Source organism: Leptopilina heterotoma, unplaced genomic scaffold, assembly GCF_015476425.1.
Source record: "Leptopilina heterotoma isolate Lh14 unplaced genomic scaffold, ASM1547642v1 Lhet_365, whole genome shotgun sequence".
Taxonomy (NCBI): Eukaryota; Metazoa; Arthropoda; class Insecta; order Hymenoptera; family Figitidae; genus Leptopilina; species Leptopilina heterotoma.
Window position 1 is genome coordinate 1,071,388 of NW_025111046.1, and position 23,939 is coordinate 1,095,326.

The 23,939-nt window shown below is 24.8% G+C and overlaps 2 protein-coding genes across 3 annotated transcripts; both read left to right on the forward strand.

Moving 5' to 3' along the window:
• The first annotated feature begins 288 nt into the window (after positions 1-288).
• On the forward strand, positions 289-5,807 carry LOC122505722. Its single transcript, XM_043617519.1, has 2 exons — positions 289-499; positions 1,091-5,807. Exons 1-2 carry the CDS (start codon positions 440-442, stop codon positions 5,759-5,761), a joined length of 4,731 nt encoding a protein of 1,576 aa, XP_043473454.1. The 5' UTR covers positions 289-439; the 3' UTR covers positions 5,762-5,807.
• Positions 5,808-6,133: 326 nt separating this feature from the next.
• LOC122505723 (protein O-GlcNAcase) lies at positions 6,134-23,759 on the forward strand. 2 transcript variants are annotated; one of them, XM_043617521.1, is made up of 13 exons: positions 6,134-6,549; positions 6,838-6,889; positions 6,976-7,309; positions 7,898-8,342; positions 10,821-11,398; positions 14,455-14,787; positions 14,868-15,042; positions 16,781-16,834; positions 18,404-18,489; positions 18,800-18,969; positions 19,094-19,289; positions 21,283-21,442; positions 21,739-23,759. In XM_043617521.1, exons 1-13 carry the CDS (start codon positions 6,480-6,482, stop codon positions 21,870-21,872), a joined length of 2,787 nt encoding a protein of 928 aa, XP_043473456.1. In that variant the 5' UTR covers positions 6,134-6,479; the 3' UTR covers positions 21,873-23,759. The 2 variants fall into 2 exon arrangements, with proteins under 2 accessions (XP_043473456.1, XP_043473457.1); XM_043617522.1 differs by lacking the exon at positions 16,781-16,834.
• The last annotated feature ends 180 nt before the right edge of the window (positions 23,760-23,939 follow it).

Genomic DNA, 23,939 nt, shown 5'->3' on the forward strand with positions numbered 1-23,939 from the left:
TCCCTAAAATGGAAATATTAAAAATATGTTTATTTTTCTATTAATGAAAATATAAGGAAAAATTAATTAAGTTTTAAAATTTTTAAACTGGGAGAAATTTATCGTGTAAATAGTCAAATTTAACAACAGTAAAAATATGTAAACAATTTAATTATCATTGTAAGAACTAAAAAAATTTTAGATTAAATTTTACAAGTTTTTCAAATTATACGCAAAATTAAATTTTTTGAAAAATTTTTTCTTCTTTACCATCAGTTTGATTAGAAGTTCTCTGCAATTTAGTTTTCGTTGTGTATACAAAATGTAATTTATGAGAGCACGTGGCTTTTAAAATTTTGTTGTTTTAACATTTTATTATTTAACTTGAATGGTACTAGTTGAGAAATTATGGATTTGTGAATATTGTTTTAATTATGAAAAAACAGTGAAGTGATGAAAAATGCTTAGAAGCTGCCAAGTGATTTTAAGGGACGTAAATAATGTTCCGAAATCAAAGCAGGTTAGTTTTTGAATTTTACAAATTTCTTTGTTTACACAACAACAACAACAATAAGATAGAATTTATACTTGAATGTTATTTTCAAATTTTTTAAATTACAGTTGATAAACGTTTTACTATGTTAATTAGCTACTTGTTCAGTTTTTTTATTTTTGTTATTGCGCAATATTTACGAATACGAGCGCCTTTGTTTTTCAAAGAAGGAAATTCATTAATTTTTCTTTCAAGTGGAAAAAAATTTGAAAATAAAAATTCTGTCTTCTTTTTGTTCATTAATTATCATTATTCGTTTTTGTAAGTAAATTATTATTCCATTTTATTAATGATTTATTATTCGATTTTAGAAATTAATCATATTGTTTTATTAAAAAGGAATGTCTAATGTTGGCTTTTATTTTTTAGCTCCAAAATGATGAAGAGAACTTATTATTCGATTTTAGAAATTAATTATTAGATTTTACAAATATATTATTTCAATTTTATTTATGAATTATTATTCGATTTTAAAAATAAATTATTTTTCGATTTTAGAATTTAATTATATTGTTTTATTAAAAAAAGCAATTTCTAATGTTTGTTTTTGTTTTTTAGCTCCAAAATTATGAAGAGGAATGTTTGGAGTTTTCCGGAGTGAATAGTGAAAAACTGCCGGACAGAGTTTTGGAAGAAAGTTTCAAAGTTCCCGTAGTGATCATTGAAAAATTACCAAAAGGATTTGAAGGGGAAAATTTAAAATCTTCCCGTTTGAACAAAATTTACGAAAATTCTTTTAAATTTCCGATAGTTTGTCTCGAAAAATTGCGAGAAGTACATAAAGTAAATAATGCGATCCAAGTGGAAAATTGGAACGAGAAATTCGAATTTTTAAAAATTCCTACGGTAGAAATTGAAAAACTCTATTGGTGTAAGCAATGTCGAAGAAATTTTAAATCCAATCGAGAATTACAAGATCACATAGACACAGAAGATAGAGAACATTATTTTGACAAAAATGAAGAAGAAGAGGAAGAACAAGAAGAAGAAGAAGAAGATGAAAATGATGAAATTGACGTCTTAGAAAGTTCTTCAAATTTTGACAGCGATGAAGAATTTTTCGAATCTACGCAATTTCAACGAAATGCGTCTCATGATGAAGAGGAAAAAGAAAATGAAAAAACAAACAAAGAAGAAGAAGAAGGAGAAGAAGAAGAAGAAGAAGGAGAAAAAGAGGAAGAAGATGTAGAAATAGATATTGAAGGAAGTTCAGATGAAGATTTTTCCGAATCCTCTCAAATTCAAAACAAAAGATATGATTCAACTGATTCCGTATCTCCCAGTAAAACTGAAGTTCTAAGAGAACAAAACGAAATTCAAACTAGTCAAGAAGAGGAAATTGTCCCCGAATCTTTGCAATATTGGAGAAATATTTGGAATGATCCTTTATTATACGAAAACGGCGATATTGAGGAAATAGAAATCATTCAGAATTCAAGTGAGGAAAGTTTTCCGACGTCGCCGCAAAATCAAATAAGTATTTTGTACAATCATTTACAATCACAGAAGGAAAATGATAAAGTCGAAAATACAAACAATTCCCCCAATTCATCACAAAATTGGAGAAACAATTCTGCAGATCCTTTACAATCGTTAATTGAAAATGAGAGTAATGAAAAAATAGAAATTAGAAAACAGCAACGGGAGAAAAATATTTCCAACTCTCCACGAAGTCGAAAAAATATCATAGATCCTCTAGAATCGTTGATGGAAAAAGAGGATAATGAAGAAAAAAAGAGGAAAAGTCCAGGAGAGATAACTATTTCAAATTCGCCACAAAGTCTACTTAGAGATCCGTTTCCCTCTCTTAGTGAAAATGATAATGATGCTGATGAAGAAGAAAAGGAAGAAACGTTTACAAAGGCGAATTTTTCCAATTCCCCACGAAATCGACGAAATATTTTTAAAGATCCTCTGCAATCTCTGATCGAAAATGAAAATAATGAGGAAACGGAAATTAGAAAACAGCGCGAAGACAAATATTCCAATTCACCACAAAGTCGATGGAATAATTTTAAAGATCCTCTAGAATCTCTTATTGAAAATGAAGAGAACGACGAAATAGAAACTAGAAAACAGGGTGAAAAAGAATTTGCCACTTCACCAGAAAGTCGAAGAATTAAATTTAAAGACCCTTTACAATCCCTGATTGAAAATGAAGTGAATGAAATAAAATTCAAAAAAAGTTCACGAGTTAAAAATATTCTAAACTCGCTACGAAGTCGTTTAAAAAATTCCCCACTCTCTTTTAGTGAAAACGAAGAAGCAGAAAATGAAGAAGACGAAGAAGAAGAAGAAACATTTACGAACACTTCTCAATCACGAAATTGGCGAAATATTTTTAAGGATCCTTTACAAGATCTAATTGAAAACGAAGACAACGAATTAGAGGAAATTAGAAAACTAAATTCCATTCCATACTCGTTGCGAGATCGAAAGAGTCGACCAAAATATTCCCAACTATCTACTAGTGAAAATGAAGAAGAAGAAGAAGGAAAGGAAAAAGGAGAAAGAGAAGAACCAAAAATTAGAAAAAAGTCCCGAAGAAATCCAAATTTAATTTCGCAAGAAAATCGAGGACGTCTCGAAAATTCCCGCAACTCTCTCAGTGATAATGAAGTTACTGACGAAATGAAAAATTCCCTCTACACTTGTGACATGTGTTTAATGGAATTTAACGAAAAACAATCACTAGAAACTCACGTTCTAAAGCATTTAGACGAGAAAATGTACAATTGTGACAAGTGCGGAAAAAAATTTGTCGAACCTTCAATTTTGAAAATTCACATGGCTTTCCATGCGAATGACAACTATTTTCGTGATAGCAATCTTAGAATGAAAATTGATGACACCCGCTATAAGTGTTATATTTGTGATGTAAATGTGAGTACAGAAAAAATTTTAAACTCCCATTTGCTCGGACATTTGGGCGTTAAACCTTTCGAGTGTCACATTTGCCTTCAGAGACTAACAACAAAGTCCTCTCTTCTCTCACATTTGACAATTCATAACAACGAAAAACCCTTCTCTTGTGACATTTGCTCGAAATCATTTCGTAGATTGGACTACGTCAAGTTTCACAAAAGAATACACATGGTAAAAAGACCGTACGAATGTCAATTTTGCGACAGAACTTTCAGTTGTAGTTATGATTTGAAAAATCATATGTTCTACCATACGGGAATAAAACTTTATCAATGCTTCCATTGTAATAAAGGTTTTTCAAGAAAGAAAAATCTCTCCGAACATTTAATTTTTGCTCACCAAAATGAAATGCTGGAAAATTGTAGACAATCGATTGCTAATTATTCAAATTATTCGTTTCAGAAAAGTGGTGTCGATGAGAATTTGGAGGAGACGAATTTCAATTTTTCAACTTCAATGACATTGGATAAAAATATTGATTCGGGAGTTCAAGAAGAATATTCTTCGATGCCGAGGAAAAAATTGAGAATTAGTTGGAATTCCGAATTTAATTTGAAACGAGGATTGAATTTTATTTCGGAAAATGAATCAAATATTCAAAAGAGGCAGCAAAAGAACTTAGGAACGTCAAATTGGAATTTTGAAGGGGATTTACGTGAAACGATGAACAACAATTTTGAAAATGGTGCAAATAAAAGTGTTACTTCAAATATTTTAGAGACGCCGAAGGAGAAAATGGAAACAAAAATGAATTTTGATTTTTTCAAAGTGAATTATTATTCTGAAAGGGAATCGAATGAGAATGTTGATTCGAATATTCAGGAGACGCAAAAGAAGACAATGGAAACATCGATAATAAATGTTAATTCAATTTCCGAAGTCGAGTTTTCCAAAGGGAATTTTTATCCTCGAGTGGAATCAAAAGAAAATGTTGATTCGAACATTCAAGAAGAGCCAAAGGAAACAATGGAAGCAGCAATAATAAATGTTAATTCAATTTCCGAAATGGAGTTTTCCAAAGGGAATTTTTCTTCTGAAATAAAATCAATTGAAAATGATTCGAATATTCAAGAAGGACTTCGAGTACCAAGAAAGGAACAAATGGAAACATCGATTATAAATGTTAATTCAATTTCCGAGCTGGAGTTTTCCAAAGGAAATTTTTATCCTCAAATGGAATCAAATGAAAATATTGATTCGAATATTCAAGAAGAGCCGAAGGAGAAAATGGAAACAACAAAAATAAGTGCAGATTATGAGGACGAAATGGAGTTTTCCGAAGAAAAATTTTCTTCTCAAATGGAACCGAAAGAAAATGTTGATTCGAATATTCAAGAAGAGTCAAAGGAAAAAATGGAAGTGGATTTTTCCAAAGGGAATTTTTCTTCCGAAATAAAATCAATTGAAAATGATTCGAATATTCAAGAAGGACTTCAAGAACCAAGAAAGGAACAAATGGAAACATCGATTATAAATGTTAATTCAATTTCCGAAGTTGATTTTTCCAAAGGGAATTTTTATCCTCAAGTAGAATCAAACGAAAATATTGATTTGAACATCCAAGAAGAGCCAAGTGGAGAAATGGAAGTATTAACAATTAATTCCGCCATCGAAGTGGAATTTCCCAAAGTAAAATTATCTTCTCAACTGGACAGAAACAAAAATATTGCATCGAATATTCAAGAAAATTTTCAAGATCCAAGAAAGCAGGAAATGGAGACATCGATTGTAAATGTGAATTCAATTTCCCAACTGGAGTTTTCCAAAATAAATTTCCATTCCCAAATGGAATCGACTGCAAATACTGATTCGAATATTCAAGAAGCGCTGAAGGAAAAATCGAAAATTAATTCGACACCCGAATTTGATTTAAACCAAGAAACCAATTTTCATTCTGAATCCGATTCGAAGAAAATTCCTGCTTCGATTAATCAGGAAACAGTGAATGAAAAATCGTCAATTATTGTCTCAAATTCCAAATTTGATTTACAAGAAAAATTTCATTTTCTTTCTCAAAAGGAAACAATTGATTCGAATCGGATTTTAAATAATAATTTAAATAATCAAAAGAAATCGAAAGAATTGAAAATTAGAATAATAGAAAAGAAGACGAAAAAAATTTACTTCAAATGCTACTTTTGTGATTTGGTATTTAAAGAACGAATTTTACAGTATAAACACGAGGTGAATTGTCATAAAATTCAAAAAGAAGGGGAAAAATTATTAATAAATAATCAAATAGTAAATAAAGAAAATGGTGATTTAGAATTCGAGGCAAAAGATATTGGAATAGAATTTTCCTAAGGAATTTCTTTTTCTTAAGAAAGTAATTTTTGTGATAACAATGTAATTTGAAAAAAAATCTTTTCGAAAGAAAGAAAATTGGTATTTTTAGTTTTTTTTATACATATTTTTACAATACAGATTTTATAAACATTCTCAACGTTATTGAAAATATATGAAAGAATGTGTATTTTTCGAAATAAAAAAAAAGTTTATAACTTTAAAAAATTACTTGTACTTTTTTATTTATAATTTATAAAATTTGTTTTTTTTAATTGAAATCAATTTATTTCAGTTTTTTCAAAATTTCCACTCTTTCCCGCCAAGCGCAGTTCTCATTTCTCAAAACTTGCGAAATGCGAGTTTCCCTTCTATAAATTTGTATTTCAAAGGCCGAAAATCGTGAGCCAAAATTTTCTGAATTTTAACAGCAAAAAACATAAAATAGTAACAGTTTTTAAAGAAAATTAATTTATTTTTTATAATTCTAAGCTTAATTAACGACTATTTATCAGTATTTACAATAAAACAATTGTATTTGTCAAATTGTATAGAGTATTTACTGTTAAATATGTAAAATGTGACATTTTCTGAAATTTGGTAGAAAACAAAATTTTTTTTAGGAAAAATTTAGTTTACGCTTATAAATAACATTCTGTAGGATTTTAATTGTGTATTTTACTTGTTTTTTTAAAATCTATATTAAAAAAAACGGTTCATTAAATATTTACAATTTACAATGACCGAAACAAATGGATGTGCTAATTCAAATACAAAAAATGGTAATTTCATTTGCGGTGTCGTTGAAGGTGAGTTAAAAAATCCCAGTTCTCTGGGAATAAAAACATCTGGTTAAATTGCAATTTGCATTTTTTTAATGCGCAAATTGTGGAAATTTTCCAGGCAAAAAATTTGTTTTAAAGGCATTCAGAATGTAGGAATTATTTTTAATTATTTGTTTTGTTTATATTTGTTTAATTTGTATTTGATAAAAAAAATAAGAATGATTAAAAGTTAATTCTTATATTTTGTAAATATAATAATTGTGATAATTAATTTCTTTGGTTATTTACTGAAAGTTATCGTTATTGTTTCAGGATTTTATGGTCGTCCATGGACAACAGAACAGAGAAAGGATCTTTTTCGAAAGTGAGTAAAAAATTTCTTTGGTTTTGGAAAAAAGGGTAAAAACAAAATTATGGAGAAAGTAGAGAATAAAAGTTATTTTTTTTCAGATTAAAAAAATGGGGTATGGATTCGTATCTTTATGCTCCGAAAGACGATTACAAGCATCGTGCATTCTGGCGAGATTTGTACACCGTCGAGGAAGCTGAGCATTTAACTGGTTTAATTACTGCCGCACGGGAATCTGGAATAACATTTTATTATGCATTATCACCTGGTTTAGATATAACTTACTCTAGTGCTAAAGAAGTGACGGCGTTGAAGAGAAAATTAGAACAAGTTAGTCAATTTGGATGTACTGCTTTCGCTCTATTATTCGATGATATCGAGCCGGAGATGAGTGAAGCGGATAAGGAAGTGTTCCAGTCATTTGCACACGCTCAAGTATGTAATTTTGTTTTTCTTTTGCAAAAACATTTGAAATTCTTATTAATGCAAGTCTCGAATAGATTTTTTCGACTTTTTCTTACAGTTTTCAAAAAAGACGAATTTTTTTCACGTCTCGAAAGTTTAAATATTTTTGGAAATTACTTTTCTAAAATGAAAAATAATGCGATTTAAATATTTAGTTATAACAATTTTTTTAATATAAAATTATTATTATTATAAATAATAGATGTTTAATATTAAAATGCAAATTAAAAGTAGGAAAAGTATCGTTTATTTGAACGTTCGAAACTTGGAAACTTTTTCTTTTAAATATTACAACAAAATGCCACTTTTTCTGGTATAAAATGCAATTTTTTTAGATTTTTATAGTGTAAATAACAAATCTATAGTCAATTTTTTCAATAATTACATATGTTGAAATATTGAAAGTGACTTTTTTTTAGTTTTAAAGTCCTCCCGAGGGCTGTTAATGTAAAAATGTAAATTTTTATTAAATGCATATTTAAGTCAAAAGTAAATTGTTATTAATGTAAAAATTGTAAATTATTAATATTATTAATATGAATCTTTAAAAAATTACAGGTTTCAGTGACAAATGATATATTTCAACATCTAGGACAGCCGCGTTTTCTTTTGTGTCCAACGCAATATTGTGCGACACGTGCAGTGCCCAATGTATCGACATCTGAATATCTCAATACTCTTGGCAGTAAATTGGCTCAAGAGATAGACATAATGTGGACAGGTCCAAAAGTAATATCACGATTATTGTCCGTTGAATCCATAGAGGAAATAACGGAAGTCTTGAGAAGACCGCCGGTAATTTGGGACAATTTACACGCAAATGATTACGATCAAAAACGAGTATTCCTTGGACCATATTCTGGACGATCGCCTGATCTTATTCCAAAACTTCGAGGCGTTCTCACGAATCCGAATTGTGAATATGGAGCGAATTTTATTGCAATTCATACCTTAGCACAATGGAGTAGATGTAACGTCGACGGGAAGCGAGATTTGAGTCTAAGTAAGTTTAATATTTGATTAATAGTATTCATTAAAATTAAAATTCTGACACGGCCTAAACCACCAGGTCTAAGATAGTATTCCATTTTTTCGACATTTTGACTCACATTTAAAAATTTTATCCAAAGTAATGGGGGAATATTAAATATCTAAAAATGCAACTAAATTTCTGATTTTTGGTGTCATTTGAAAATTCTGAAAACTTTTTATAAAAGTCACGAAGCTTTACATTAGCAAATGTAGAAAATAATTCAATTTTAGTATTTAATTTAATTGAATTCTCAGACAACTTTTTGAAAATTATAAAAAATAATTAATTAATAGAAGAATTTTGGTTAAAAATTGTAAATAATAATTGAATATTGAAATAGTTGTAGTAATTTTTTTTTAAATATTTGAAACTTTTGAATGATTGAAATTTCATAATATAAAATTAAAAACAATTGAATTTTTGATGAGTTTTAAGCAAACATTCAATTTTTAAAATTATAAAATTAAATTTTAGAAAAATATTCTGAAAATTATCAAAAATAATAGATTTTAGTTAAAAATTCTAAAAAAAAGTTGAATTTTAGATTAATTAAATATTTAAATAGGTACTTGAAAATTTTTCCGAAGATCATAAAAAATAATTGATAATTGATTTAAAGGAAAATATTAGTTAAAACTTCTATAGAAAATAATAGAATTTTAGAGATGAAACAACAATTTTTAGAAATACTTCAAGTTCAAAAGGTTTCAAATTAAAATTTTTTTAAAATTTAAATTGCTAGTGTTTAATAATAATATTTAAAAACTTTTTAAAAAATGATTGACTTTTTGAATAAATTTAGTTAAAAATTCTTGAATGTAATTAAATTTTAGAAGAATATTTTTTTAAAAAGTAATTCTTAGAATTTTTTTTCATCGTAGATTTTTTAAAATACAATTTATTATTTTCCATATTTTCTATTACATCTTTTCAAAAATTGAAATATCTACTGAGAAATAAATTATATTTTTAAATATTATTTTAAATATTATTAAATTTATAGAGAAATCAATCATTTTCAAAATTTTTAATTAAAATTCTGAAAAGAGAATGATAAATTAAATTTTTCTAAAAAAAAAAGTAAATTAATATTTTTTAAAATCTACTTTTTTGGAATTATCATTTAGTTTTTGGAGAAATCGTGTATTTTCACATTTATGATTAAAATTCATCAAAATTGATGATTATGATAATAATCGAATTCTTTAATTTAGGATTTTAATTAAAATTATATTTAAAATAATTGAATTTTTACGAAGGATTTTAGAAAATTTTTTAAATATAATTGAATTCTTTCGACAAATTTTATTAAAATTGTAATTATTGAAAATAATTGAACTCTTGGGAAGATTTTAATAATATTTATGAAAATAATTGAATTCTTGAGAAAAAATTTTATTAACATTTTTGGAAATCATTAAATTCTTTAATTTAGGAATTTAATTAAAATTATATTTAAAATAATTAAATTCCTGTGAAGAATTTTATTATTTATGAAAATAATTGAATTCTTGAGAAAAAAATTTATTAACATTTTTGGAAATTATTAAATTCTTTAATTTAGGAATTTAATTAAAATTGTATTTAAAATAATTGAAATCCTGGGAAGAATTTTATTATATATGGAAATAATTGAATTCTTTTGACAAATTTGATTAAAATTGCACCTATTGAAAATAACTGAATTCCCGTGAAGAATTTTTAAAATAATTTTAATAAAATTTTTTTTAAAATAAATCAATTTTTTCCAAGAATTTAATTTAAATTCTATTAAAACTAATTGAATTCCTTTGAGGAAGTTAATTAAACTTGAATATTGAAAATAATTAAATTCTTTCGAATAATTTTATTTAAATTTTTAAAAACAATTATATTTTCTTCAAGAATGTTATTAAAATTGAATATTGAAAATACATAAATGAATTCTTACTGACAATTTTATTAAAATTATTAAAAATAATTGAATTATTTCGTTCAATTTTGATAAAAATGAATTGAAAATAACTGAATTCTTTATAGGAATTCAATTTAAAATGTTGAAAATAATTGAATAAGTAATAATAAGTAATTAATAATTACTTAATAAATAATTGAATATTATTGAATAATTAATAATTGAATAAGTAAGTAATAATTGAATAATAATAATTAATTAAATAATTGAAATAAAGGAATGTATCAAAATTTTTATAATTGAATTCCTTCGAAGAATTTTATTATTGACGAAAATAATAAAATTGAGCATAATCGATCAAATAGTTTTTTTTCTAGCGCAAGAAATGTAATAATTTTGCCAAAAAGCGAAGGCAATGGGGTTCCGTACACGAAGTGTACGGAACACTATTAGCCTCGCTTTTTAATTTCATTCACTACCTTAAAAAAGAAATAAGTGCATTTCTTTAAAAAAGGAAATAATAGTTTCTAATTCGATAAAATTTATGATTTCAGACGACACAGTCTCGGCGGATATAAAATTAGAAACAGAGACAGAGGACGGTGTTGTGGGTGAGGATGTGCCTTCGACATTATCGCCGAATATGTATCATCCGCGGCACGCGCTCAAGAATGCAATAAACGAATGGTTGCCGGAATTCGAAAAAAAACGGGCAGCATGGGGTGTTATTGCAAAACCACAACCTTGCGTTGCGCCAACAATACCAATACCAATTATTCCCTCGGTGAATACGTGCATGAGTTTAACGACGACAACAAATACAACGGTGGCAGCCGCTCCAGTGGTGATCAACAATTCAAATCACCTTCAAGCTTTAGCAGAAGTTTGCACCAGTGTCTCAGTGAATGATACTTTCATTCCGCCAGTTGGTCCTGTCATGAATTCCCTGATATCAGAGACAAAAGTTGTCAGTGAACTTGCCCTACCTCAGTCGGGAATAATTGCTGCAACGTCAACGGCAACAATTCTACCATCCACCGAGCCAATGGATTGTAATACAACGCCTGGCAATTCTCCTGCACATATCGCTAAAACTCCCATTGAGGATGATGTAATGGTGGAAAATTCTTCGGTAAGAGTATTTTTATTATTTAATCAATCTTTAATTTTCGAGTTAATTATTTTGAAAGTTTTGAAACATTATGAAAGGAATACATTCGGACAAGAGGTTTTAAATGAAAATATGCTTCAACGTTTCGAAATCTAATTGATTTCCTCATCAGAGAGTGTATTAAATAATTACATAAACAGCAAGAATTAACAATGTCAGAGTTGCCATAGGTCAGGAGATTTCAGCGAATCTTATCATAAGTACTGCAAAAATATCAAATTTCTATAATTAGATACTACAAAAATTCTAGTTTTTTGTGCCCGAAAGCATTTTTGAAAAACTTTGAAACTTAGAATAGTCCTTGAATTTTTATTCTTTTTAATTAAAAACTTTTGAATCATAATGAATCTAGAAATAATTTTATTCTTCTTTTTTAAAATCATCATTAAATTCTTGGAGAAATAGTGTATTTTCACATTTGCGATTAAAATTCATCAACAACTTTAGAGGAATTGCATTAAAATTAAATTGAAAGTAATTGAACTCCTGGGAAGAATTTTTTTAAAATTTTCAAAAATAATTAAATTCTTTCGAGAGAATTAAAAATAATTAAATTCTGTCGAGAAATTGGTTTTAAAATTCAATTCCAGTGAAGAGATTAATAATAATTAAATATATTTATTTAAATGTTAATTTTATATAAAATTCATGAAAAAGTGAAATTTCTGAGAAATTTGAATTCCATTTTTAAAGATACTTAAATTTAAAGAAAATAACTTTAAAGAATTATCAATTTAATCAAAATTGTGTGAAACTAAATTGAAAATAATTAAATTTATGAAAGAAATTTATTAAAGATTTCTTTTCTTTAGTTTATTTTGAAAAAGATTTAGATTTATAATTTTTTTTAAAGAATTTTAGTTTCGAAAAATATGATTGAAAATTCTAAAAATTAGATTTTTAAAATATTTCAATTCAATTTTTTTTTTTAAAGATTATTGAATTTTTATAAATAAAAAGTTGAAATTAAAAATTGAATATATTTTAAATAACTAAAATTTTCAAGAATTCAAACACTCTTGAAGTGTTAAATTAAATTTTTGTTTCCAAAAATTATATTTTTTAATATTTTTTATAATTGAACTTCTCATAAATTTTTTTAGCACTCAGGAAGAAAATTAAAATTCTATCTGCAAATCAGGGTTATGAGAAATAATTTGCGTGTTTGTTAATTATTATTTATGTCTTTGGACGTTTTCTATTTTAATTGATTTTTGTTATTTATTGTAAATTCGATATTTTTATGTTCAAATTCTTTCTAATTTGTCAACTTCATATTCTTTTGTAACCTTTGTTAATTCTTGTTTATTTTATTATTTAATAGACTCTCTGATGAAGAAATCATTTAGTTTTTGAAAAATAAGCAGCAAGTGTTTTATTAAAAACAAATTTTTAGAAATAATTATATTTTAAAAAAGGTTTCAAATTAAAATATTTTGAAAATTTGTGCTTTGAAAAATTTTAATTAAGAATTTTGAAGAACTTAGTTTTTTAGAAAATATTGTTTCAAACTTTTTTGGAATTAGTTAAATTTTGAATTTTGTTTATTTGAATTGAAAACAATTGAATTTTAGATGAATTTTAAGTGGACTTCATTTTTTTTAATAATAAAATTTTTAAAGAACCTTATACAAATAATTGAAAATAATTGATTTTTAGAAAAGAATTTTAATTTAAAGTTATAGGAAAAATTTAATTTGGGAAGAATTGTAGTTGTAATATTTAGATATAATTAAATTTTAGAAAAATTGAATTTTCAATGAACTTTCTCAAAATAATTGATTAAGCAAAGATTTTTATTTAAAAATTCTAAAAAGTAATTGAATTTTGAAAATAAATAAATAAATTTTTCCAAAGAAGTTTCTCAAAATAATTGTAAGAAATTCATTCAGAAAAGAATTTAAATTAAAAATTGTAGAAAGTAATTGAATATTGTAAGAGTTATTATAGCAGAAATCTATAAATAATTTAATTTCCAAAGGTTTCAAATTTAAATTTAATGAAATTTCAATTCCTTTGGAAAGATAAATTACAATACCTAAGAATTGAACTATTTATTAAAAAAATTGTTTAAAATTTTTGAATAATTTATTTAAAAAATTCAGAAGAAATTAAGTTTTTGAAAAATCTTCATTAAACTTTTTTTAAGATAGTTAGATTTCTGAAAATAATTAAACGAAAAATTTTCAAACAATATTTTAAAGAATTTTATTAAAATTTTCAAAACCTATTTTTGTAAAATTTAATTAAAAATAATTAATTTTTTCAAGTATTTTGTTATAATTTTTTAAAATCAACTTTTGAAGAATTTTAATTAAAAATTTTCAAAATGATTGTATTATAAAAAAATTTTCATGAAAAATCCTTAAACGTAAATTTAAAAATGAAAATTAATGAAAATTAGTCTCAATACAAAAACTCTTTGAAGAAATTCAATTGTTTTGGAAAAATTACATTAAAATATTTTTAAAATAATTGAATCCAGGAAGGATTATAAAATTATATTTTTTTTATATTTATAAAATAATAAATTTCATAAATTTTACTCATTTTCAGTAAACTTTCATATTTTCCTGTAAATAAATTTTATCAGGGAAAATAATTTTAATGTCAGTAAATTGTCAGGGAAATTGATAAACTGAAACTTGTGACCACCCTGAATAATTCTAATATTTAGAAATAATTAGATTTTAGAAGATTTTAAATTGAAATTTTAAAAAATTTGATTTCCTTTGGAAAAATAATTGACAATATGTATTTAAATATTTATTGAAAAAAATTTTTGAACTTTTGAATAACTTAATTTAAAATTTCTGAAAAAATTGGTTTTTGACTAATTTTAATCTAAATAGGTAATAATTGATTGAAAAATATTATTAATTTGACTTTTAAACTTTGAATCCACGAAAGTGACTTTTTTTTTGCTTCTTCAAGTCGAACCAAGGCCTGAATAATATAAAAAAATATTAATTAAAATTTTCAGTGGGTAAATTTTTAAATATGGATTTTGTTTTTAGACCTGTAGTGGAGCTTCGGGAAGCATGCAAGTGGAGGTGGACAGCACATCACCAAGTATTAACGGCAACCAAATGGTCGTTGAAAATGACAACGAAAATCATGAAAATATTGTGAACAATGATAACGGGAGTCCATGCCAAGAGAGTCTTAATATTAAAGAGGCGAATAAATTGACCCATGAAGATTTATCCCTACTTTGTGATCTTTTCTATCTGCCATTCGAACACGGTGGTCAGGGTATTCAATTACTTCAGGAATTCAATTGGTTGAAAAGTAATGCTCAAATTGCAATTAAAAAATCTGAGGACGAAGAGCCAACTTCAAAAGCCGATGTGAGTAATTTATGAGACTTTTGCTTTTCTATCTGGTTCTAAAATTTTTATCATTATAATAAATATAATTATTTATCTAGGTTGATGAGTGGCACTCGCGAACTGCCAAACTGAACGAAATGTGTAATTCAGTGAATAGACTTTTTCAACGATTAACGTATTGCAACAATCGTGAATTATTGTACGATTTATATTCGTACGTGTGGGATATGAGGGGCGTCGTATCGCTACTCAATAGTTACATCAAATGGCTCGGTAAGTGTTTAAAAATTATTTTTCTACTCTAAACATTAAAAGCACGTTGTTGATACTAGAAATATGAAATATTCATGATTGCTTAAGTAAATAATTACTGAATGAAATTTATCTTAAAACTAAAATCAATCTCATTTCGCTAGTTTTTTGTCACTTCACGTTCAATCGAAATTTGAAAGAGAAACTTTAATTATAAAAAAAAAAAATTAGAAAAAAAATGTAATTAATAAAATTGTAAAGAAATTATATGAAATTAAAAATTTTCAATTCAAATCTAAAAACAAAATCAACTGTGAATATTTTTTTTTTTTTTAAATAACAATGTTAAAGAAAGTCATTTCATTATGTACTAGTCTGCTGGTCAATGTCAATTCTTTCATTTGTGTGTATCAGTAAAATAGAAAATTTTATTCATAGAAATTTATTCTTCTTTGCTAATTTCTTTTTTTATTTGTATAATTGCTATTGATTTATTATTCATGATTAATTTGCACGAACATTTTTTTCTTACACTTTTATTGACATTTTTTATTTTACTTCCAAGTCTATTTTTAGAAATTTTCTTACTTGCAGGTAAGTTTAATAATAATTTTTTTTACTTCCCATCACTTGAATTTTAAAAAAAAGAATCGTTTGGCAAGGAAAACTTTTTTTGTCACAAGAATATTTTTGTAGACAAATTTATGGATTAAAAACTAAGAATAAAGTATTAATAGGATTAAGAGGAAAAAAATAAATACTTTTTGATTTTTCATTTTCAAAATTGAAGAGTTGCAAAAGACTCAAATTTTTCTCTAATTTATTATGAAGGCGACTTTAAAAATTGCTTTGCAAAACGAGTGATTCTTTCACGTGCTTGCGCTTCATTACTTTGAAATAATTTACAAATTAATTAAAAATAATGGACCTTCAATAAAGATAACATTGGCATAATGTGTATTATAAAAAATATAATTCTGACCAATAGTGCTCGATTGGTTTTCTAATTTTGCTTTTGTAAATTAATAAGGCGCGTTTACATGTACTTCTGCGCTTTAGAGGTAAATGTAAAACGAGCGGTGTCCATTTGAAAAAAAATTATTGTATCATAAAAATTGAATTGGAAAAAAAATTAATTAATTAACTGAAACAAATTAATTTTTCTCAATGTATACAATTAAATGCAATTCGCAAATTATTTTCGATTCTTGTAAATAACACTAATTTCATTGTTGACAACTTGTTTTACAAAATATTCCCCTTTTTTATTAATAATATTTTTGTAAAATATTTTAATTTCATAAATTAGAATTAATTTGAGCTCATAATTATTTTTCATTTGAATTTTTTTAATTTACATCAAGTAAGTCTACTTTAATAGTTTAATTTACTTCAAGTTCTGATTAATAAGATTAATTTGAATACTATTTATTACTTGAGACTTTTAATTTTGAGAAATTAATTGAAAAAAAAATCAATAGCATTGTTTAATGTATTTGACATCAGCAACTGTATAATATATATAAATTGACTTTCTTTTACAGTTTAATAATAAAAAAAAAGAAACATTTTGCGAGGAACGTATTCGTTTGATAATGTGGCGATTTTATAGCGGATCCAATGAAGCTGCTGGTAGAAAGAAAAATAAGCGGAAGACGAATACTTTCCTCCAGAATCATTAATTCGATGTGGAACAATTATTATTTCTCAACAGCATTCACTAATTATGCTTTTTTATGTTTTTTTGTCTTGTTTATAGCACTTGGCAGATTTCCATCGTCGATGACAACATTCACCCAAGGAAGCTATACATGTACGAGATACTTTGGACTTTTTTTTGAGTAACAAAGCATGGCGCGTAATTATTCAAAGTCTTTGACATTTTCAAAGTTATACAATTATTACAAAAAATGATATTAATTAATCTCCAAATTAATTAAAATCAAATTTTAAATTAAATCAATTGAAAGCAAAAATTAATTAATGAAATTAAATAGATTAAATTAAATCTTTAATTTATAATTTTTATAATTTTGTTGATTATTATATAAATTATAAATTATTAATAATTACATTTATTTTATTCGATAAATAATTAAATTTAACTGTATTTAAAGATTTTGAGAAAGTTAAAAGCTTGGCATTAAATAATATTAAAGATTCTGTTTAGAGCAAGAATCTTTTAGCGCGTAGAGTCTTTAGGTCAAATACATTTCTTTGAGAGTGAAAATAAATATCCAAAATATTTAAATTTGGAGATGAAAAAATAAGTTATTAACTATTTATTTTATATTTAAAAAACTAAACTAATGAAATTAGCCAAATTAGCTAATTAGCCAAAAATAATTCGCTTTTTTAGTGACAATAATCGTGAATTAATTAATTTTCTCAAGGAAATGTTTTTCTCGAAATTAACAGTTGGTAATTTGAGAAAATTTTGGAAAAGAAAAATTATATTCATAATCTCTTGATATTTTCCTGAGAAATATTCATAATTTATAAATAATTTTAATCGACCAAGGTAATTTAAATTTAATCTTTCGATTTCTTCAAGCACTTAAATACGAATAATGAAGGTAACAATCGGTACAAAATTTTCATTCTAAATTTTACAATAATATTTCACTGAATAAAAATACAATCGAAATCGAAAATTTCGATTTTTGTTGAAAAAAGTGATAATAAACATTCTTGATCGATTAATAATATTTAACACTTCTTTCTGCCAACTTGCCCGCACTAATTTGTTTTTTCCTTAATTTCAGACTCATATTTTTTTCAGGAATAATACAAGTTTCATTTCAGGCGCATTTTGGCAATATAAAAACCCTCCACTGTTTTGTTCCAAAAAAAAATTTCCTTTCCTGATTTAATCAAGAGTTTATGATGCGCGACTGAAAATTTAACACTTCTTTTTGAATCGAAAAAAAATTAATTTATTTTGTAATTCTAAAAAAGATCTTCTTTATATTTGACATATAGTGAAATTTTCAAAAATTATTAATGAAAGGTAATGAAAATAATTATGAAGATAAAATAATTATTACGTTATCTTCATTAATAGGAGATTCGGTTTATTTTTAAGTTTACGATCCAATAAAATTGGTGAATAAAACTAAAATTAAAATCGAAATAGTGAAGTTTTCATTGAATTTCAATTAAATTATTGTTTTGTTTTATAAATTAAAGTAAAGGAAAGAAAGAAGTGATAAATTTAAGGTAAAACAGACGGAATTTTGCAATAAGAAAAAAGAATTATCATTAATTTTTGAGGGGAAAAAAGTGCATGTTAAATAAATTGGCTTTAAAGCAACGGATCTTAATCGTTACAAATAGAAAAATTTATTTATTAGCGTAAATAAAATTTTAATTTTCGGGATAGGGTTTTCAAATGGGTGGAAGGAAACTTTCATGAGTGGAGATCAAGAACCTTGGGTATTTCGCGGTGGTCTCACAGCTGATTTACAGGTATAGTTTCAAAAAAAAATTACTCTAATTATGTATTTCGACTTTATTATTATTAGCCGATAAGTAATTAAGTTTATTAGTATATTATTAATTTCTCGTTCAAAGCCGAAAGGTATGAATAACGTATAATAAATAATAGTAAAATAGTTGTAAAATATGTAATAATAATAATGATAAGAAAAATAATAAATAAAATATTAAAAATTAATAATTAATTTTAGAGTAAAAAATTGATTTTGAAATCGTTAATATTATTCACATATTAAAAACAGTGAATATTAATCCGCTCTTCGTTTTATTTTCTAAACAGAGATTAATACCAGTGGACAGTGGAAACGATTTATTTGTCTACAAAGCACCGGAAGTGCCTACAAGTGAAATTTACACAATTCGACCATATTTATCGAGTGACGAAGATGCGGTTTACGCTGTTTGCAATCGAATTACTGGCTGTACAATGTCGTCTGCCGTTGCCGATAGGTAAGATTAAGCTTTTTTTTGTAAAGAAAAATTAATTTTAATGTTCTTTATTTTAATTATCATTTCACACTTTTCTCTTATTTTAATGTAATACAATAATCGATTTTTAAAATTCATTTATCAGACTCGTCGGAGGATTCTTAACATTGAGTCCTGAGCTTTGTATGGTCGTCGAAGATGAAGAAGGTATTGTTGGCTATGCGCTGGCGGCAATAAACATTACAAATTTTAATAAAAAATTGTCACTTTCGTGGATTCCGGAAATGTGTTCAAAATATCCATTAAATGAGAGTGTCAATGAGATGCCGCAAAATATTCAGGTATTTTATTGTTCTTTTTTTTAATAATTTTGCATTTCTTTTTGTGAATTTATGTTATATTTTTTTATTCGCTACAGTCGACTCTTGATAAATTGAATTTCAAGGGACATAGAAAAAATTCAAATTATGTTTTGAGTAACAATATTTTTTTAAGGGACCAGAAAAAAAATTCAAGTTTCTTTTTTGAGAATTTAATTTAATTATCCAGAGTTGACTGTATTTAATTTTTATATTTATTATTTTATTTATTGTTTTGTTTCAATGTTTACTATTTCACGTATTATTTTGATTCTACATTTAATATTTATTTTTTTATTTAATATTTTAATTTATTTTTATTTTATCTTTTTTATTTTCTATATAGTTACTAATTTATTATTTGGTTTTTATATTTATTTTATTGCTTCGTTTCTATTCCTATTTTTTTTATTTACTGTTTGTTTTCAGGGTTGTTTTTATTGACGGTTTTTTCAGATCAGAAAAATCTGGGAAAAGTCAGGGTTTTTTATGAAAAAAAACTGGAAAATTTTTTAATTTCTAGAATTTATAAGCAAAATCTAGATTTTGTTGTCCAGCATCTTAGAGAAATTTAATTCTTCTTGAATTTTTTGTTTGTTTGTCTTATAGACTTTAAATCACCTGGAATTTTAATACAAAACTTCAAAATTTTTCTACTTCTGACAATAATTAAAATTGAATTTACTTTAAATAATTTAATTCTTGAAGAAACTATCAGAAAATTATTTTTAAATTATTTAGTAAATAATTGTACTTAAAAATTTCAAAAATAATTGAATTTTATAAGAGTTGCGTTTACAATGTTAATAAAGAATTGAATTTCAGAAGGTTTTAAATTGAAGTTTCAGAAAATTTGAATTTTGAATAATTGTAATTAAAAATTAAATTTTCAAGAAAATAATTCAATTGAAATTTTGAAAATAATTTTGGAAAAGTTGCAGTAGCATTTCTTTTTAATTATTTCATTTGAAAAGGTTTAAAATTTAAAATTTTTTATAATTTTAATTCTCATGGAAAAATAATAATAACAAGTTGTATATTTTTTTTATAATTTTGGTGCTCATTTCATGAACACTTTACTTCCTCATAGAGATAAAAAAATAATAGAAATATATGAATAACTTTTTATAAATATGGTAAAAGTGATTGAACTTTGGGTCAATCAATTTATTTTTAAATACCCTACAAGATAGTTACAATAATTTAATAGTTAAACAAAAATTTTCAAACAATCAAAAGATGCGTCTAAAAAAACTCTACAAAATTATGGAAAAACATTTATAGGTGTCCTAACATTTTTTTAAAGTTATGGTCGAAAAACGTTTTTTTGCAAAATTAAAAATCAAAAAAAAATTTAGTTAAACTTTATTAATATATCAGAAAGTACTCTCACTTTATGTCCGCAGGTGAGATCTACAATTTAAAAAAAAATTCAACCCAAAAGCTCTTCATGATTTCGAGATATTTATGAAAATGTGATGTTTACACACACACACACACACAGACGGAATGACATTTTTTAAAAATGTCATTTTTGAACTCCTGAGGTCAAATAACATAAAGATATGTCAAAAAATCGAACTCGAAAAATTTCGGTATTACAATACTTTCTCTATGAGGAAGTAAAAATTGAATTTTTATCTAAAATGAAACTATTGATGTTTCGAATAATTTTACAATTTTAAAAATATTCAAAAGTAAATTATTATTTCTTTTCCTGTTTTGTTTCTATACAATGTATTATTTTACTTATACTTTTTATTTCTAAAATAAGTATTTCTTTTACATTTTAATTTATTTCAATTTCTTTTTTTATCTTACATATTTAAATTAAATATAAATTCAGTTTAATTTAAATTAAATCTTTTAATGTTATTAGTTTGTTTTGTTCTGCTATTTATAATGTCAATTAGAGTAGAATTACAAATTGCTGTGTAATTTTTAATTCTGAAGTTTCATCATAAATTTTTTTTAGGAGGCGATTCAGTATTTTCATTCGTTTGTTCCTGAAGTGCCAGAACAGTTGGAGAGACAGCATCCATCCTATATTATTTGTTCAGTATTATCAACAGTTACTGATCAATCAGTTGCAAAAAGACTAATTACTTGCACTCTCGCCGCTTTGAGAGCCAATGGTGAGGTTTCTTGTTAAAAAATATTAATTTTTTAAATATTAATTCAAAAATTCTATTTCTCATTAAATTGGATTTTTACTTTAAATAATTGATTAAATTTTCGCTTAGATGAAATTTAAATTTAAATGCGTTTCTAAAAAAAACTTTTAGAGTAAAATTAATGAATGTAAAAATATAGAAAAAGAATAAATTGAAAGAAGTGAAATTAAATAAAATTAAAATAAATTAAATGCAAAATGAAATTTATTTGAACTTGAAAACAGAAATATAAAATAAATATTGAATTTAAATTTCAGGATCCTTCGGTATTCACACAACAACATCAAGTAGCGATAAGGAAATGCATGAATTCTACGCCAAACTTGGATTTGTGGATTTTTCACCAACGAAGAATGATAATTCGCCAATTGTGATGTGTAGAAGTTTCTAACGAAAGGTAATAACTACATCATTATTTTCCAATAATCTACTTCTATCAAGTTCAGAGAAGTAGAGAATTTTTAGAATTTCAAATTTTTCTTTTTCTCATGACAAAAAAGAAATTGGAGACTGACTAAAAAGAAAACAAAAATTCACTCTTTACTCTTTTTGCGAGTGAAATAAAAATTTTTTCTTTTGTTAGAAAATTTTCCACAATGGTGTATATTATGTTATTAAAGTAATTCGCAAAAAAGAAAATTTTTTGCCTATTAGAGTAGGAAAATTACGTGAAAAAGAAAAGAAAGAAATATTATACACACAACTTTTTCTAAAATCAAAACAAAAAATTCTCAAATTCGCCCTCGCATTACAAAAAAAGAAAGAGCCAAATTATAAATAAGATTTTGATGAATTTGCAATTAACAATTGAAAAATAAATTTGAAAAAACAATGAGCTCTGAGTAGTGCGAGAAAATTGATATAGGAGAGAAAGAAAAAGTACACGTTACAAAAGTACTTTAATAAGCGCTATTAATAAATTTCCACAATATTTGAATTTTTCTAATTTTTTTTTTTAAATATAAAATAATAAAACTCAGCCTTCGAATTTATAAGTGTAGTTAAAAGAAAAAATAATCCGTGATTGTGTGACATGTAATGCCACATTCTTCTTTTTATTAGGATACAAAAATTTAGAGCAATATTATTAATTAAAGAAACAATTTTTAAACTGTAAAAGGCAGAGATTAGAGAACATTTTTTATCGTTTCAATTGATTCTCGATGTACACATATGTTACATATTAATGCTAATTAATGCCTTTTATAAACTACAAGTAATTAATCGATCGCAATTTAAAAATAGACTCTATAGTATTCTATATCATTTAAAGAAAAATCATTTATTATAGAGAAAAAAGAACGCACACTATAGTAAAATTATTATATCAAATGCTTGAAAGATTGAATTTTTTAAGTCTATTTATTAGTCGAAAGTATTGAGACATTTTTTTCATAATAGAATCATTTCTCCAATTAGTAGAGAATATTTGCCTTTGCTTAGATTAAAAATGTTGATTTTATGAAAAAAGTATTTGAAAAAAAATGTTTTTTAAAAATTTAGCATTGCAATTTTATTAAATTATGAAGGAAGTGAATTTTTTAATTGTTTTTTTATTCTTAATATTTAATTATTATTATTATTATATTATTTAAAGATTATTAAAATCAATTTACTGATATTATGCATTTAATTTTTATTGTTTTTAAGTAGTGCAAATAAATTAGGCAAGTTTAAAGAATTCTTTTTTATTTTAGATTTTTACTGTGTTATTTAATTAAATTCATAGATTTTTTTTTGCCTCGAAGAGAAATGGTATATTGTCGTTAATGTTTTATGTGTACAAAAAAAGCATGAAAAAGTTTTCTCTATTATATGTAGGGAAAAAAGAATTAATAAGGAAAAGTAAATTAATTTTTCGTCTAGTTAACAAAATTTTTAAATGAAAGTTTAAAGAAATAATTAGATTATCAGCATCGTAATAAAAAATAAAGTAGCTTTCTTACTACATTGCACAAGTGACATAAAATCTTTGAAATGAAAAATTTCTTCGTTGTAAAAGAGAGAAAGAGAGAAAATAAGAGCAGAATGGTCAGGAGAAGAATGTTTTTTACGTGTAGAATTTTTTCACAAGTATAAAAAAAAATATCTACGTTTATACTTCGTCATAACGTTTCTGTAACGAATGAAAAAGAATTAATTTACAATTGTTATTGTGTCAAATTAGTTAATTTTTAACTTCTTTTTTTTAAAGCCATAAATTAATTTTATTTAAGAGAAGAAAAATTATGTGATTTTGGAGGAAAATATACTTTCACTTTTTTATGTAAATGAAAAATTATTGTGTGTGATGATCGACGATCCATGATTCATGATCCATGATCCATGATCCATTCACATTATTATCATTTTTAGTTTAAAATTATTATTTTATTATATTGAAATCATTCTTTTTTTTGGATAATTTTAAAGGAAACATTCTTTGAATTCACTCATTTATTTTATTATTTTAAAATTA